The 15626-nt window shown below is 35.4% G+C and overlaps 2 protein-coding genes and 1 long non-coding RNA gene across 3 annotated transcripts in view; 1 reads left to right on the top strand and 2 right to left on the bottom strand.

Annotated features, from left to right (window-relative positions):
* LOC107592471 (uncharacterized) overlaps positions 1 to 2473 on the top strand; it is a 3901-nt gene extending 1428 nt beyond the window's left edge. The window contains exons 2-4 of the long non-coding RNA XR_001609983.1: positions 847 to 935; positions 2070 to 2135; positions 2395 to 2473. This is a non-coding gene — a long non-coding RNA (uncharacterized lncRNA). The remainder of the gene's footprint in view (positions 1 to 846; positions 936 to 2069; positions 2136 to 2394) is intronic.
* LOC107592469 (uncharacterized) lies at positions 1861 to 4369 on the bottom strand. The gene is made up of 2 exons (XM_016281999.1): positions 4323 to 4369; positions 1861 to 2724 (listed from the first exon to the last, which is right to left on the bottom strand). The coding sequence occupies exon 2, from the start codon at positions 2673 to 2675 to the stop codon at positions 1995 to 1997; it is 681 nt and encodes a 226-aa protein (XP_016137485.1). The 5' UTR covers positions 2676 to 2724; positions 4323 to 4369; the 3' UTR covers positions 1861 to 1994.
* An 8257-nt stretch (positions 4370 to 12626) lies between these two features.
* LOC107592463 (uncharacterized) lies at positions 12627 to 15270 on the bottom strand. Its single transcript, XM_016281987.1, has 2 exons — positions 14875 to 15270; positions 12627 to 14136 (listed from the first exon to the last, which is right to left on the bottom strand). Exon 2 carries the CDS (start codon positions 14132 to 14134, stop codon positions 12956 to 12958), a length of 1179 nt encoding a protein of 392 aa, XP_016137473.1. The 5' UTR covers positions 14135 to 14136; positions 14875 to 15270; the 3' UTR covers positions 12627 to 12955.
* Between the last annotated feature and the right edge of the window lie 356 nt (positions 15271 to 15626).

The raw sequence follows: 15626 nt of genomic DNA, 5'->3' as shown, positions 1-15626 counted from the left end.
TTTTTGCTCTCTCTCTCTCTCTCTCTCTCTCTCTCTCTCTCTCTCTCTCTCTCTCTATATATATATATACACTGTATATAATAATAATAATTTAAAGCATAGACACTCAATTTATGAAATTGTTTTGACCAACAAAAGTGGTTGTATAAGATTATGCTGTATAAAGCAGCAACATACAATAATTTTTTTTTATAAGCAAGCAAGAGCAAGAGATAAAGAGACTATCAATGTGACAACTTGCCCCAACGTGAAAACTGACCTTGAGAACAGCCTAGCTTCATTACTGAGTGTATTTCAGCGTGGCTTTTATGTTTGGCAGCTTGTTTATCCCAAAAAAACCTTATGATGATATTGTAATTATAATTTTGATTAAATGTCCTAATTTTAGAGCTTAGCGTTTGAAAACAGATAACCACTGCTAGAGAAAAGCATGTGTCCAATTGATTTTTACTAAATATTATGACTTATACACTCTTAAAAATGCTGGGTTAAATACAACCCAGTGCTGGGTAAAATTGGGACAAACCCAGCAATTGGTCTGTTTTGACCCAGCGGTTGGGTTAAATGTTTAACCCAACCTTCTGGCTAGTAACCCAACCGCTGGGTCAAAACAACCCAATTGCTGGGTTTGTCCTGATTTTACCCAGCACTGGGTTGTATTTAACCCAGCATTTTTTAGAGTGTATCATTATATAAAGCCTTTACGACAACTTGCCCTGGTCTGTGGTACTTAGAAGAAGAACTGTGACGTTGAATGTAATACGTTAATGGCGTTTCCACACCTTGGCACATTGTCCTAGAATTTTTATTTATTTATTTATTTTTCTTATCTATTATTTCTTATAGTCATGTGTATCCAGCTGTAAGGATTCTCTCTCTGGCCAGTTAGGTTTCAGGATTTGGCTGAAGAGTTGTCCGACAGAGAGTCACAATAGGTAAAGTGAACATCTGAATTTCTTAACTTACAATAGATTCTTTTCCCCTTCATAATAAAAAAGAAACTGCCATTATTATTAGCTTGATCACAGTGTATTTGTTTGTAGAGTGTGTATAAATCTTGTATGTTATCTGGGACATCTAGTGTCAGGATGAGTAGTTGCACACACTCAAAAACCTTCATATGCGTGACGTTTCATCAGGTATGCATACAAAAACAGCTAAATTATATAATACCTTTTTATAATTTATTTATCATTTATATAATTTAAATTATATAGATAAATGTAATAATTAAAATTGTGACAAAATATAGCTACTTCAGTAAATTATTGTGAAAGTAATATACTGTGTATAAATAGAATATTTTTAAGACAAAAAGATGTATTGCATTTCATTATGTTTAGTAATAAAGCGTATTTACGCTATGTAATTTATACCACCTGCTAAACATATTGCCTGTAAACTGTCACTCCGTATAAACATATTGGACAAAATGATCACACTATTAGACACTATTGCTCACTGTGGCTGACTTAAACTGCATGTCTTGAAATGAAATCAAGAGTATGTGAATTCCTCATATCTTTGTTTATTCATAATACTGCAGAGTACATTAGACAGTGGCAAATATAAATATACCATTAGCATTCTAGAGAGATAGAGATTTATGAGAAAAGTATTTCAAGGCTACATGGCATTAGAATTAGAGATTTGCAATATTATTTTGGATAAAGATAAATTACTATTTTAATTTTGGGTTGGGCATATTCAGTTTGAGTGCACTGTACAGAAAGACGAGTACATCATTTTCAAAAAATAACATCAGTATATTACAATTCCATTTAACTTTTGTTTCAAAACAATACAGTATGGGTTAACAGGTTGTTCAGGGTGGTTGCAAGCCGCTGCTACATTGTTTTAAGTGAGACAGACAACTAGATGAATAGATAGACAACTATGGACAGCAGTTGTTAGGGCAATGACAGGTAAAATAGACAAAGAACATAGAAAGATAGGTAAACGAGAAGTTGTGGAAAAGGTCACATGAGGTAGAATCACTCATAACTGTTTAACACTTCTGACATCTTTTTGGCCACATCTTTCATTTTCTCTTCCCACTCGATGCGCAGGGCTTCCTCATCATCCCCGACGATGGCAGCGTAACTCATCAGAGCAATGAGGCCGATGCAGAACAGGTATGTGAGTCGAGTGCAGAGGTTTTCCATGACACGCTGGTCGCCCTGTGAATGTTTCATGTAGACCTCTAGGATGGACTGACTGAAGAGCTTCGATTCGCCCATCACACCGCCGTACAGCGTGTACAAGTTCTGGTCACACTGATTGATCACAAAGCTCATTTCAAATTCTTTCTTGCGCTGTTCGTGTGCTGCCGATGCCTCCACAGTGTCCATGAATTTGGAGAACTGACTCCGAATGTTTTCTTCTACACAACAGTACAGGCCATCCACAGTCTCCTTCCTGATCTGAAGCAATACATTCTGGTTCTGCTGTGAGATTTCATCCAGGGCTCGAGTCACGCTGCCGAACTCACGCTTGAGTTTCTGAACGTCTTCGTCGTCCACATGATGTAGAACCAGCCGGATGAGAGAACCAGCCATGCCGAAGATGGGATTGACCACTGTTGCTGCAGACGAGATGGTGGCCACGCATTCCAGAACCTTCACTAGACCCCTCTTCAGCTTGTCTTGATCTTCTAAGGTCTCATTTTCAGCCATTGTGTCCAGAGGAAGAGCCCTTCCCAGTGATGTTTACCTGAAGAAGAAACTGAAGATACAAAGGCACACAATATTATCACCTAAAATGCGGTAATTTATTCATTAATTTTACGATTTTTAGGCGGTTGGCATCTCTTGTGCTGCACTCAGTAGGTGGTGTTTCATTCTGACATGCCAAGTGTTTTTGAACAAATCGATTGAATGTATGATTCTATGTCTCACTCATAAAGACAGTCGCTTGTTTAGTTCCAGAATAAATCATTGTTTTTTAACGAATCGTTTGGCGGAATGATTCAGTGATTCGCTCAAAAAATTCACGTTTCGTTTGTAAATTAGCATTTTTGAATGAATCATTTAAGTGACTCATTCAATGTCTCACTGTTGAGGATGGTCATTTGTTTCCTTTTTGAATTAATCCGCATTTTGAATGAATCGGTTGACTGAATGATTCACTTGTTACTTGTCGCCACCTACTGACGTGTCTATATAACTTGCAGAATGAGTCACTGAAAATTTCCCGCCACTTATGCAAAGACTGACAGCCTGTCCGGAACACACAAGTGTAGAACTTTTGGACTTCGTATGGACCACTTTTAACTTTTTTTCCTTTTTTGAGAATGGATGTGGAAAGATCTGAAGAATTCTTAAATTCTTGGTCTTTGTGTTCCACAGAAAAATAAATACCAACCCCAGAAACAGTAATGCATATTGGAATGACACAAAGGTCAGAAAATAATGGCAAATGTTTTTATTTTATTTATTTATTATTTTCATTGAATTGTAATTTAATTGAAATGTTCTTTTAATATCACCTTTAATTTGCTAAAATTAGTTCCTACTTTGAAATGACTTCAAAAGGCAATTTGTTTTCTTGTGATGTTGCTTCTGTATTTTCAAGATCTGAACTGAGATGAAGTATAATTCAATGATATACACTCATTTAAAGTATAGATCATGAGTTGTATAATCCATGGCCATAGCTGAACAATTCTGACCTAAATCATTAAAAACAACAACAACAAAACAGTTCAAAATTTAAATGGTGAAATTTTGAACTGTGCATTTTTTTTGTTGTTGTTGTTATTTGTTGTTGTTGTGTTGTATAAATGCACATGAATCATAATCATGCTTATATCTACAAAACATATTGATGTTAAATACTGAAAACGGTTTACAAAAATGACCAGCTTCAGACCTTAACTTGAATATCAAAAAGATCTTACATCACTTTACAGGCTATGACTAAACAACACTTTATTGTGAGATTTAGGACTGAAGTCAATATATATATTTTTTGAATATCTGTATTTCATGTCAATTTTTCTCATACAAAGCCTTCTCATTTTACAGAGTGCTGGATGTTTGTACGCAGCTTTGGGATCAAGACAGAACATTTACAACTTTATCAAGCCAAAAAAACATCAATACAACATCTCCCTGTGTTTTCTCAAGCAATGTGAGTATTTGAAAGGGTCTTCATCCCATCTAGAGTAGATGACTTCAGTCAGATGCTGTCTGTCTGTTATAGCTCCCCCTAGATGCTGCATCATATTTCATTGTTCATGCTGAGAATCATATCCTCTTTCTGACATTCTCAAATTTTAACAAACAATGCCTAAAAAAATCTGCATTATCTAGTTGCCTTACCCTTTCAGTTTGCCACCTCCCTCGCGCGTCTTCCCAGCAGCCACTGCAGGATGTGCAGTTTCATCTGAGCTCAGTGTGGAGGGGTGTACAGTGATGGACTATACCATTATCGTACAGGGTTCTGGTAAATGAAACAGATTTGCTCATTCATTGACCTTCAAATTTTCTTGATGCAATCAATTTGCTTATTAATGAAATGTCATGAATATGGATATACTGTTCAATGGAACCTATCTATCTATCTAGCTATCTATCTATCTATCTATCTATCTGTCTGTCTGTCTGTCTGTCTGTCTGTCTGTCTGTCTGTCTGTCTGTCTGTCTGTCTGTCTGTCTGCCTGACTGTCTGTCTGTCTGTCTGTCTGTCTGTCTGTCTGTCTGTCTGTCTGCCTGTCTGTCTGTCTGTCTGTCTGTCTGTCTATCAAATCTTTCTATCCATTCATCCATCCACCTAAGTGTAGGTGCTGCCCGGGATGCTGCAGGACTCCAGTTGTCATGTGATCATTCACACTGTGAAAGGATGTAGACCTGCTTTAGACGTTACAGTGGCGTTGATGGTAATGTATGTTCCTCTAAAGATGGAGTAATGCAAAATGTATATAGCCGGTTCCTAAAACTTATAGTTCCTGTTTTCTTACTTGTGCACCAAAACACAGACATGATGAGGAAGTGGTTAGCAGCACTACGACACAGACTGCATAGACAGAGTACTGTCTTCCTTTTCCTATTATTTTGATAGACAACACTGTATAAGAGCAGTTTGTCTGTCTGTCTGTCTGTCTGTCTGTCTGTCTGTCTGTCTGTCTGTCTGTCTGCCTGTCTGTCTGCCTGCCTGTCTGTCTGTCTGTCTGTCTGTCTATCCAGACATCAAATCTATCCATTCATCCATCCACCTAAGTGTAGGTGCTGCCCGGGATGCTGCAGGACTCCAGTTGTCATGTGATCATTCACACTGTGAAAGGATGTAGACCTGCTTTAGACGTTACAGTGGCGTTGATGGTAATGTATGTTCCTCTAAAGATGGAGTAATGCAAAATGTATATAGCCGGTTCCTAAAACTTATAGTTCCTGTTTTCTTACTTGTGCACCAAAACACAGACATGATGAGGAAGTGGTTAGCAGCACTACGACACAGACTGCATAGACAGAGTACTGTCTTCCTTTTCCTATTATTTTGATAGACAACACTGTATAAGAGCAGTTTGTCAAGTAGGACTCCTGATTCTCTGCTGCTATTGTTCGAAAATGATTCTCTCCATATTGAATAAGATTACTCATAAAATTAATCAAATCAAGTGTAAATGGCTGTTCCAAAGTGGAGACCCTGCAATCAGATGACTGTAAAGACACAGACAAGGACTGAAAAAGTAAGAGATCAAAATTATTTAGTTTTAGCTGGTTGCCAATGCAGAACTTCTCATTTTCATTTAATTTAAGTTGAAGTACTAATATAATAACTCAAACTAAATGAACTAAAAGTAATATGTGACCATGGACCACAAAACAAGTCATAAGGGTCAAGTTTTTGAAATTGAGATTTATACACAACATCTTAAAAACAAACATCTGAAATGTGAATAAATAAGATTTACATTGATGTATGGTTTGTTAGGATAGGATAATATCTGGCTGAGATACAACTATTTGAAAATCTGGAATCTGAGGGTGCAAAAAAAAATCAAAATATTGAGAAAATCGCCTTTAAAGTTGCCCAAATTAAGTTCTTAGCAATGCATATTACTAATCAAAAATTAAGTTTTTATATATTTACTGTAGGAAATGTACAAAATATCTTCATGGAACATGATCATTACTTAATGTCCTAATGATTTTTAATTGAGATTTATACACAACATCTTAAAAACAAACATCTGAAATGTGAATAAATAAGATTTACATTGATGTATGGTTTGTTAGGATAGGATAATATCTGGCTGAGATACAACTATTTGAAAATCTGGAATCTGAGGGTGCAAAAAAAAATCAAAATATTGAGAAAATCGCCTTTAAAGTTGCCCAAATTAAGTTCTTAGCAATGCATATTACTAATCAAAAATTAAGTTTTTATATATTTACTGTAGGAAATGTACAAAATATCTTCATGGAACATGATCATTACTTAATGTCCTAATGATTTTTGGCATAAAAGAAAAATCTATAAGTTTGACCCATACAATGTATTTTTGGCTATTGCTACAAATATACCCCAGAGACTTAAGACTGGTCTTGTGCTCCAGGGTCACATATATAAAACATACTATATAAAATATTACTATATAAGTACTATTATAGAATATAAATAGTTTTATGTACATAATGATAAAAACACAACAAAATGACTAAAACTGTTACTAAAATTTAAGTAATAACAAGAAATATAAAAATGAAATAAAATTCTAAATATAAAACTACGCTCTAAAAAATCCTTCAAAATAGTGTACAATGTACTGTATTCATATGAAGGAATTTTCTGTATTGATTTTTTTAACAAGAGGTGTTTTACCTGTATTTTGAATTTTACACTACACTGCATTGTGTTAATCAAAATGTCTGTAAAATTAATAGAAAATGTCCTGGCATAAAATAATATCAATGATATATGTGTGATATATTTGTGCATGTTTCATTATTTCCCTTCACTAATACCTTAATCGTATAAACTAGTGGCTGAGGGATATGAATTTAGGTAGTCATTTCTGTTTGATTACTATGATCAGAAACTGTGTTAGAGTATACTTTAGTATGATCTGGTGTACCACCGTGGTTTATGCATGCCTGTAGCCACAAGATGTCACTTCAGCTCATAATTAATGCTGTGGTGTTCATAGTAAATAAATATACTTTCATTGATCAGCATGCTTTCAGATATGTGTGATGAGGACCAATGGGGTCAGTGAAAATCAGGTTGTCCTGGTTTGTCCTTTTAACACTTTCAGTTAACAAAGCTTGTTTTCTGCCTGTATAATTGGTTTCATTAATAACATGGCAGATTGGGTTTTATTTTGTAGAAGCGCTTGATTGACATGGCAGATTTTTGGAGGAGGAGGTGAATTGAATTACTTAAGTCAAATTCCTTGTTGGTTTTGTATTTCCCAAAACAGATATTTAATATAAAGTTTACTGCAATGTCCTCCATGCTGAGATCACATGACCAGCCTGCAGCCATGTTTTGCAATAAAAGTAATAATACTAATACTGATTTACTTTATATAGCACTCGCAGATGTTTGCCAGCTGTTTTTGTGCTTTAGTACTGTTGTTTCCAGTCCTGATCTGTCTAATAACAGTCTACAGGCAACCTGCCGCTCCGCACATTAAGTCCATCCTTTAGACTCAAGAGATCGATAGACGTCTAGATCACAGGAAGCAGGCAAATGTTCAGTGGCTTGTTGGAGGCTCTATATGGATTGCAGTCCATTTCACCTAAGCGTGTTTTTTGATGCTCTTAAAAACGACAGATGAAACCTCAATCCCCAAACCCTACACCACAAGACTCTGATTAACAGCGAACACCAGCGCTCTCCAGTCTTTGTGCTGTGAGGCTGCTTGTGCTTTATGTTTGATTGAGCATGTTTTATCCAGTTTGTCATGTCACTTTGGTTGTAGACCAGGGTTATTATCGTTAACTAAAACTATTAAAAACATTTTTGTTAATTGAAATAAAGCAGAAATAAAAATAAATATCAGATATATCAGAATAACTAAATAAATGAAAATGAGAAATCTTGCCTTAGCAAGTAAATAAAAAAAATTGAAGCACTAAAATTATAGCTACTAACTGGAAATAAAAATAAATAAACAAAATTATGAGAAAACTGAAATAAAAACAAAAAAACTGAAATAAAATAAATCAAACCTAAATATAAATATTAAAGAAAAAAATGTAAAAACGACAAACACACATTACAAAATTAATAAAAAATTTAAATGAAAACTGAAAATATAAAAAGCTATATATATATATAGACATGTAGCTATATATATATATATAGACACATACAAATGTCTATTGTTATATACCTGTACATACAATTGTCGATTTGCATATTTTTATTCCTTATTGTTCTATTTTTTATTATTTATTTATTTTTATTTTTATTATCTGTGTTTTTGTTCTGTCACTGTCATTCTGTTGCACTGTGGAAGCTTCTGTCATGAAAACAAATTCCTCGTATGTGTAAACATACCTGGCAATAAAGCTCATTCTGATTCTGATTCATTCTTCTTCTATAAAAATTATAATCATATACAAATACTATGTACACAGTTATACAGAATCAGTCAGAAAATAAGGTACAAAAGCTGTCACTGGGGTGGTACCTTTTCAAAAGGTACACCTTTGTACCTAAAGGGTACATATTGGTACCTTAAATGTACATATTAGTACTGAAGGTGTACATATTAGTACCTAAAAGGTACAAAAGTGTACTTTTTGTAAACGTACCACCCCAGTGACAGCTTTTGGACCTTTATTTCTGAGAGTGTAGAAACACTAATTAAACACACACACATATAATAATATATATAAAAGTCTATATATGTATATATATGTATATATAGATGGGATTTTAAAAAATGCATTCATATTTCATTTAAAAAAGAATTTGGCTTTAAATAAATTCGGCATCATTTTAATTATGTTTTTGAGCTAGATATTTGTTCTTATATTTTGAGTATGATCATGAAGTAAATTTGAATATACAAAAAATGAGTCAGGTGTCAAAATCAGAAAACTGTTGACATCATCAGTCAATACAGTCAATAATATCCGTTCTTGGTCTGCATGTAAGAAAAAACATTTAGCCCAAGAGAGTTATCTGAAACATTGGTCTAGCAAAATACACAAAGGAATCTTTTTGAAATTTTGTGTGAAATGCAAAAAAAAAAAGAAGCTGATTCTATCATATCTGCTGTCATCATAATATTACTGCTGGTGACATTTATGCACAAACACATGCTGTTGACCTTCAGAAAGGTCAGAAGGGAGAGAAACGCAGAGAACAGCATTACGCTGCGAGGCTCGCACACATTGTGTGAAATGAGAGCAAGTGCAGATGGAGCCAAAACAAGATCAATATACCGATTAGAACCGTAATACGCTAATGGTTTGGCAAACGAGCGGACAGAAATAAACCCATGAGCATAATTAGAGTGTCATTTACCTCCTGCTCCCAAAGACTGAAACTGACACTTTATTTTCTTTAAATCAACTTGCCTTTATTGAAATGAAGTTTTCATGTGTGCCCAACAAATATGACGTAAACATAAACTTTGCCTGCTGAGATCATAAAAAATTGAATAATTATTTAATAATTAGAATAATAAAAATTGCTTTGTGTACATAATCTCAAAATACATGTAGCCTTTTTTTTCTACGTGTTGCTGCTTTTATTACTGAAAATGAGGAAAAAACGAAAAATTATTTGGCCTTAAATAAATTCTGCATAAATTAATTAATTGTAATTCATTTTAATTTAATTTAAATAAATGAACTTGAATTTACTAACTAATTTAACAAATTACAACAGTTATTATTTATTAGATAAAACCGGTTTAATGATGTATATACAGCAGTGTTATTGAGATACTATTACAATTTTATTAATATTTTGAATGTTTTTATTTTGAATGTTTTTGTTTTCATTTTAATATTAGTTAACATTTTAGTAAATTAAGTCTCTGTCATTTTTATTAGTTTTTTTTAATATGTCTATAGCTATATTAGTACATCAAGTTAAATGAAAAAGAGAAATGTTGCTTTAACTAGCTGCAATAAAATCGAATACAATTAAATTCAATAAAATATACAAAGTTTTTTTTAGATTTCCGTTAAAGTAGATTTTTGTTTCTATAGTTTTAGTTTTAGATAACTTTAATAACCCTGATGTACACTATTTCAACAAACAAAGTTCAATTAATTAAAGGCAATCAGAAAAAAAAACAGGTCCTATCTGTGCATTGTGTTTGAGGGGCGTGGCCATGATCTCATGAATATTTAATTATGGTGTCCTTTTGACTAATTAGTGTTGCTGATAATTAATAATGGGTTATAGCTTTGTTTACAGTTCTGTTTGCTGCTGTTAATGTTATGTTATTTTATTTCAGATCATCATGATTTAGATGTTATGCTAAAATGCTTTAGGAATATTGAATGTGAGACGGGCTTTAGTTTGCACAAAAAGTTTATTTGCAGCATCATTTATACTCATTTTGTGAAGACAGTAAGATCTTTTTGCAAAGGGTTTATAAGACACATCAGAAGGATGAATCCAGTGCAGAGGCTGAGGGTGAGCTGGTGTGTGTCACAGTACAAATGTTTTAATGCTTTTTATCAGATCAGGCCACTTAAGGCCAGGAAGCCGGTCGATGGTCCACTCTGACGAAAAGGTAATGTCATTAGCTCAGGCTGTGATTGGCAGATGCAGCCAGAGTGAGGTATCCTGGGACAGATCGACCGCCTCGGCACTACTGTGATGCTGAGATTCATAAAATCACTCATTTATATATTAAATATTGATATTGACTGATGCCCTTTCCTGGAGAAGGTTGTGGTTTCATTTGCCTTTATTTAAAAGTTTTAAAGTAGTCCAGCGAAACATGTCGCTGTGTCATACTGGAATAATAGATGTTTGTTTTGGTCTAGTAACAGACAGGTTTAAGGTTCGGCCGTTTTTCAGAGATGGAAGCCACATGGATCAATATAGCTCCAACCAAGACAGAAGCCTCAACCGCTAATGAATACAGGCTGAGCCATGCATGCATTTCCATTCAGACTCTGAAAACAGAGCATCATAACTGCTTTAAAAACTTTAAATATTTCTAGGATGCACCTTGTATTTTTAATAAGATGCTGGCTTCATAAACAAACAAACAAATAAATAATGCATGAAAGAAATTAATGTATGAATTATTAATCACAAAGGAAAAATATGATGGAAATAATGGTTCTTTTTGCCTCAGAACAAGAAAAAAAAAACATAATTTATAATCTTTTTCAGAATGGTGTTTTTTGAGAGAGGATTGCTTTGGTGACGTCAATGGCTTTTTAAAATTTCAACAACTGCAATTGTTATGAACCAATAAAAGGTACTATAATGATTTGTTTTGTCATAAATCAAAAAACATATTGACATATAAAGAGGACAGACTTATTGGATTATGTGTGTAGGGGTCAAAGGTCATCACCCATGCTGGTGTGGTTGTAAGGTCACAACTTGAACGGTTATAAATGGCTTTTAATGATCTTGCACCATAAGGTCAAATGGGCCTCTAATAATGTAGTTTTTAAATATTATTTTGATTCCCTGTGGTTTTGAATGTAATTTCAAACAATATGCATTTACTATCTCATTAACTCACAATAGAAACACACAGAATGGAATACAAGAATACAATGGAAATGGATCCTCCCTCCTGAGTGTTAAATGATGGATTGTTCCTTCACTCAGCACCTCAGTGATTTTAATGACTGGCTCCGGAGAGCTGATCACAGCACTTCAGAGCTCGTCGGCTTTATATTAACAAAGTGAAACGTTACTCACCATGTTTCTGCAGCCCTTGGCCAGAAAATGCTGACTTGTGTACTAAAACAGTAATTTAATTAAATGTGGCTTTGGGTGGTATATCATAGAAATGTACTGTATGTCAGAAATTCAAACTATTTCTTGCAAAGGTCCTCGTTTTACTTTTACTGAAAGCTCAGTTTGAATGGGCCGCTGAGACCAGACAAAAAGACTGAGATGTGTTCATTGCCTCTTTTCATGGTTGGTAGGGCATTTGTATTCTGTTGGCCCTATGCAGGTCATTCACTCACAAAGGCCAAATTGCCAGTTCTGGCACAAGTCTAATACAGCGTACTTGGTCCAAAAGCCATTTTTCCTACTTTTAACTGTTTCACAAAATGTTTTATACATGATAATGTTTAAAGCAGCAGTTCTCAACCTTTTTGTCTCCAAGGCCACACCGTTGTCCACCACAACATTAGAAAGCCCCTAAACGTGTAATTGTTTGGATAAGGATTGAGCAAAAAAAGATTGTTACTCCATTTCTACTTTATGCCATTTTAAGAGTTAAAATGACAATATTTGATGCCAATTTCCATGAGTTTTGCAGGTCTAGAAACTATACTTTTTAAAATATTCTCTCATATATCCATGCTTTCTGTGGAAATACTGATTCTTCAATGAAAGAAGAAAAAACAGTTGTTGAGGGAGTCAATAAAATAAGGAATATATTGATTTTTATTTATTTGAACTTATTTAATGCACATTTTTTGTACATTATTTTAAGTCTTTTTGTGGACCACTTATTTTGTTTAGGCCCCCCAGTGGGCCCCGGATCCCTGGTTGAGAATTCTTGGTTCTCAAGGCATGATTTTAGACAGACACATTAAACTTTGTAACATAAAATAATATTATAATTGCTCATAAAAGTGCATACACAGATGGGCTGGTTAATTAAACTGGTTAGTCTGAAAAAGATCACTTTGGTATTAGTTTCAGAACAACGAAAAGAGGAATTACAATAAATGCATGAACTATTTGTTAGAGACAATAAGCTGAATAAATACAGTTTTTTTCAAGACATAGATCATGGATACAGTAAAATGCAGTTATAGTAGATTTTTATCTAAATCTACTCTGAATGCACACAGAGATTCACGTTCTTATGTTTCTCCCAGTAGTGACATTCTTCAGGAAAGCTCGACAGAGCAAAGCTGTCCTTGTGACGACTGACAGCGTGAACCAGAAACCCAGCTAACTGCTTCTCCAGAAGCTCCACAACAGCTTTGGCATCTCCCTTCCTCGCAGGGCCTTCCATCACCTGCTTTACGCTCTCGTTGGGCACAGGCTGAGGGTCGCTGCTGAACGAGACCACCAGGTTGGTGTCATTTCCTTGAGATACTTCAAAATAATTCTGTCCGGCCACACACTGAAAGTTTTGTCCGGCTCTCAAGTTGCTAATTTTGCCCAAGTTCCTAATGACTCTGATGGACCAGCTCACCCAGTCGTACTTCTTCACCAGGAAGTCCAGCAGTTCCTTGGCCGTTTCCTGAAGGTTCTCATCTTCTTTCTCCTTCACAAGCCTCTTGATGTCCAGTTCAGCTTGCTCTGGAAACGAATCCACACATTTCTCTATCGTTTCCTTCATTTTCGTCTCAATTTCTTGGATCTTTGTGCTCCACTCTCGAATCTTCTCCTGCTCTGATTCCTCACCCTGAGTAAGGAAACAATATCCCAGCAGAGCGATGATTCCCAAGCAGAGCAGCTCCTTCAGTCTGACGCAGAAGTCTTCCAGGACCCTTCTGTTTCTGGCCTCGTATTGTTCCACAACATCCAGGATCGGTTCCCCAAATGTGCTGTTCCCCATCACAGCATCGTAAAGCATGTAGAGGTTCTTCTCTCCTGTTTTGGGAAAATGCTGCAAGAACAAGCGTTTTCTAACCTCTTTGTACTCAGGTTTGGCCTCCAGAATGTCTATGTATTTTCTAAATTGGTTGCATATATTTTCCTCCACAGAGAAGAACTGAGAATCCAACCGTCCCTTTTTAATCTCACAGTTGATGTCCTCTACTTGACATGAGAGGACATCTAATTTGCTCCTCACAACTAGAAACTGATCTTTGACATATGTGATCTCCTTGCTTTCCACATTGTCCAAGACCAGCCTCAAAACTGGAGCAGAAGCTTCAAAAAGAGGACACAGCTCCCCAACAGCGCTGGCCAGCACCTCGGCTCCTCTCTCAAACATCTCCATCACGGCTTCAATGGCCTCCTTCTTCTGGGCTACAACCCGCTCTAGTGGACTGGACATTTCTAAACACAAACAAAAAATAAATGCCTTCATTTCTGGTACTATTAAAATAAGATAAAAAAGTATCTTTGCACAATTGCTCTGTTTTAATTCAAAGTGCATAATGTAAAATAAAAGTTGCAAATTGCAGATTGTTCTTTCATAAACATGGAATAATTTTTGCCTAAGAAAACTGAACGTGTTTTATAGTCTCATTGTTGAGACACTGAAGTTGTAAATAAATCTCATAAAACCTTTTCTCAGATAATACAGGTATGACAGACAAAAAAGCTGAAGTGCATTCGGTCAGATATATTATAATAATATTTTTGATGTAAAATGTTCGATTTTTTCTCATACTTAAAAAAAAACTAAATTATAGACCTACGTGTTTTCATCACAGTCGAACGCATTAAGCATGCATGAAACTCCTCACGTTGCTAATTTTACACGATAGCCAACTGTGCCATCATCGTTTTCTTCCATTTTAAATCCGCATGCATGTTAATGAGAGAAAAAATCATGTTAAACCAAGTCCGGGCACATTGCAAACCTCGAAATATTCCCATTCAGAGCAGAATTAAAACGACTTGAGCTTAAAATTGTGTTACGTAGATATGGCACCACTGTATGTGCCATCTTCTGTTCCGTAAAGGACACACCTCGAAAAGCGATTTAAAGCGCAGTCTCCCTCATAAGTACCCTAAATGCGCATCACAGCAATTTACTCCAGCAGAAAATATTTCAAACCGGGTTCTCACGTCTGGCTGGTAGAAGAGCTGCTGTCCGAAATTCAGGTTTCCCTCAGGTATTGGCTCGAGGAGGATATTTGTGATGATCTGAGTGAGTGTGAAATGAACAGAGAGACAGTGTGCGCGTGCGACAGAGAGGCAGTTGCGCGCGCTGAGAATGCGTTAGGATGATGTTGGTTTGGAAAGCACTTGGCAACAGTGGGAGAGATGTCTATTTTTTGACGTGCTTGGCTGTACCTTGCGCTTTATTCATAAAATGACAACAGATAGAAATGTTCTGATCTGATTTTAGAGAGAAATCGCGCGTAATGTTTGTTCATCAAGAGGAATATTGCGCGCAATGCGCAACATGGAGCAGCTCCGGTGGATCACAAGAAACATGCGCAGATATTTTCCACACAGGGATGGCAGGTATTTTACACATTACTGATGTATTTAAGTGCTTAACGGGTTTGATATTGTATTATGTTATGTTATATAAAAATAACATACTATATTGTCTATCTATTGTGTGCTTAATGTTCTCTTCTCTGAGCGTGTGCTGATTAAGGAGGGTTCAAATGCAAATATTATGAAATCATACGCGGGTAAAAGGGAAGGAAAACGAAGTCACATGCATCATTGCACATATTTGCAAATCAAGTGGTGGATATACATTTCTTTTCTGACAATCTACAAATAAGCGTTTGAAAATAAGTCAAGTGTGACCTTGTGTCTGAATGCGTCATAGACGGCTGACACTGCTGAACATGATGACTTAT

This window comes from Sinocyclocheilus grahami, unplaced genomic scaffold, assembly GCF_001515645.1.
Source record: "Sinocyclocheilus grahami isolate Dianchi unplaced genomic scaffold, SAMN03320097.WGS_v1.1 scaffold153.1, whole genome shotgun sequence".
NCBI lineage: Eukaryota > Metazoa > Chordata > Actinopteri > Cypriniformes > Cyprinidae > Sinocyclocheilus > Sinocyclocheilus grahami.
This window is presented reverse-complemented; position numbering and strand designations above follow the sequence as displayed.

Bases quoted from the DNA above. Each gene is read 5' to 3' on its own strand.
- LOC107592469 (XM_016281999.1), bottom strand. From the start codon at position 2,675: ATGGCTGAAAATGAGACCTTAGAAGATCAAGACAAGCTGAAGAGGGGT.
- LOC107592463 (XM_016281987.1), bottom strand. From the start codon at position 14,134: ATGTCCAGTCCACTAGAGCGGGTTGTAGCCCAGAAGAAGGAGGCCATT.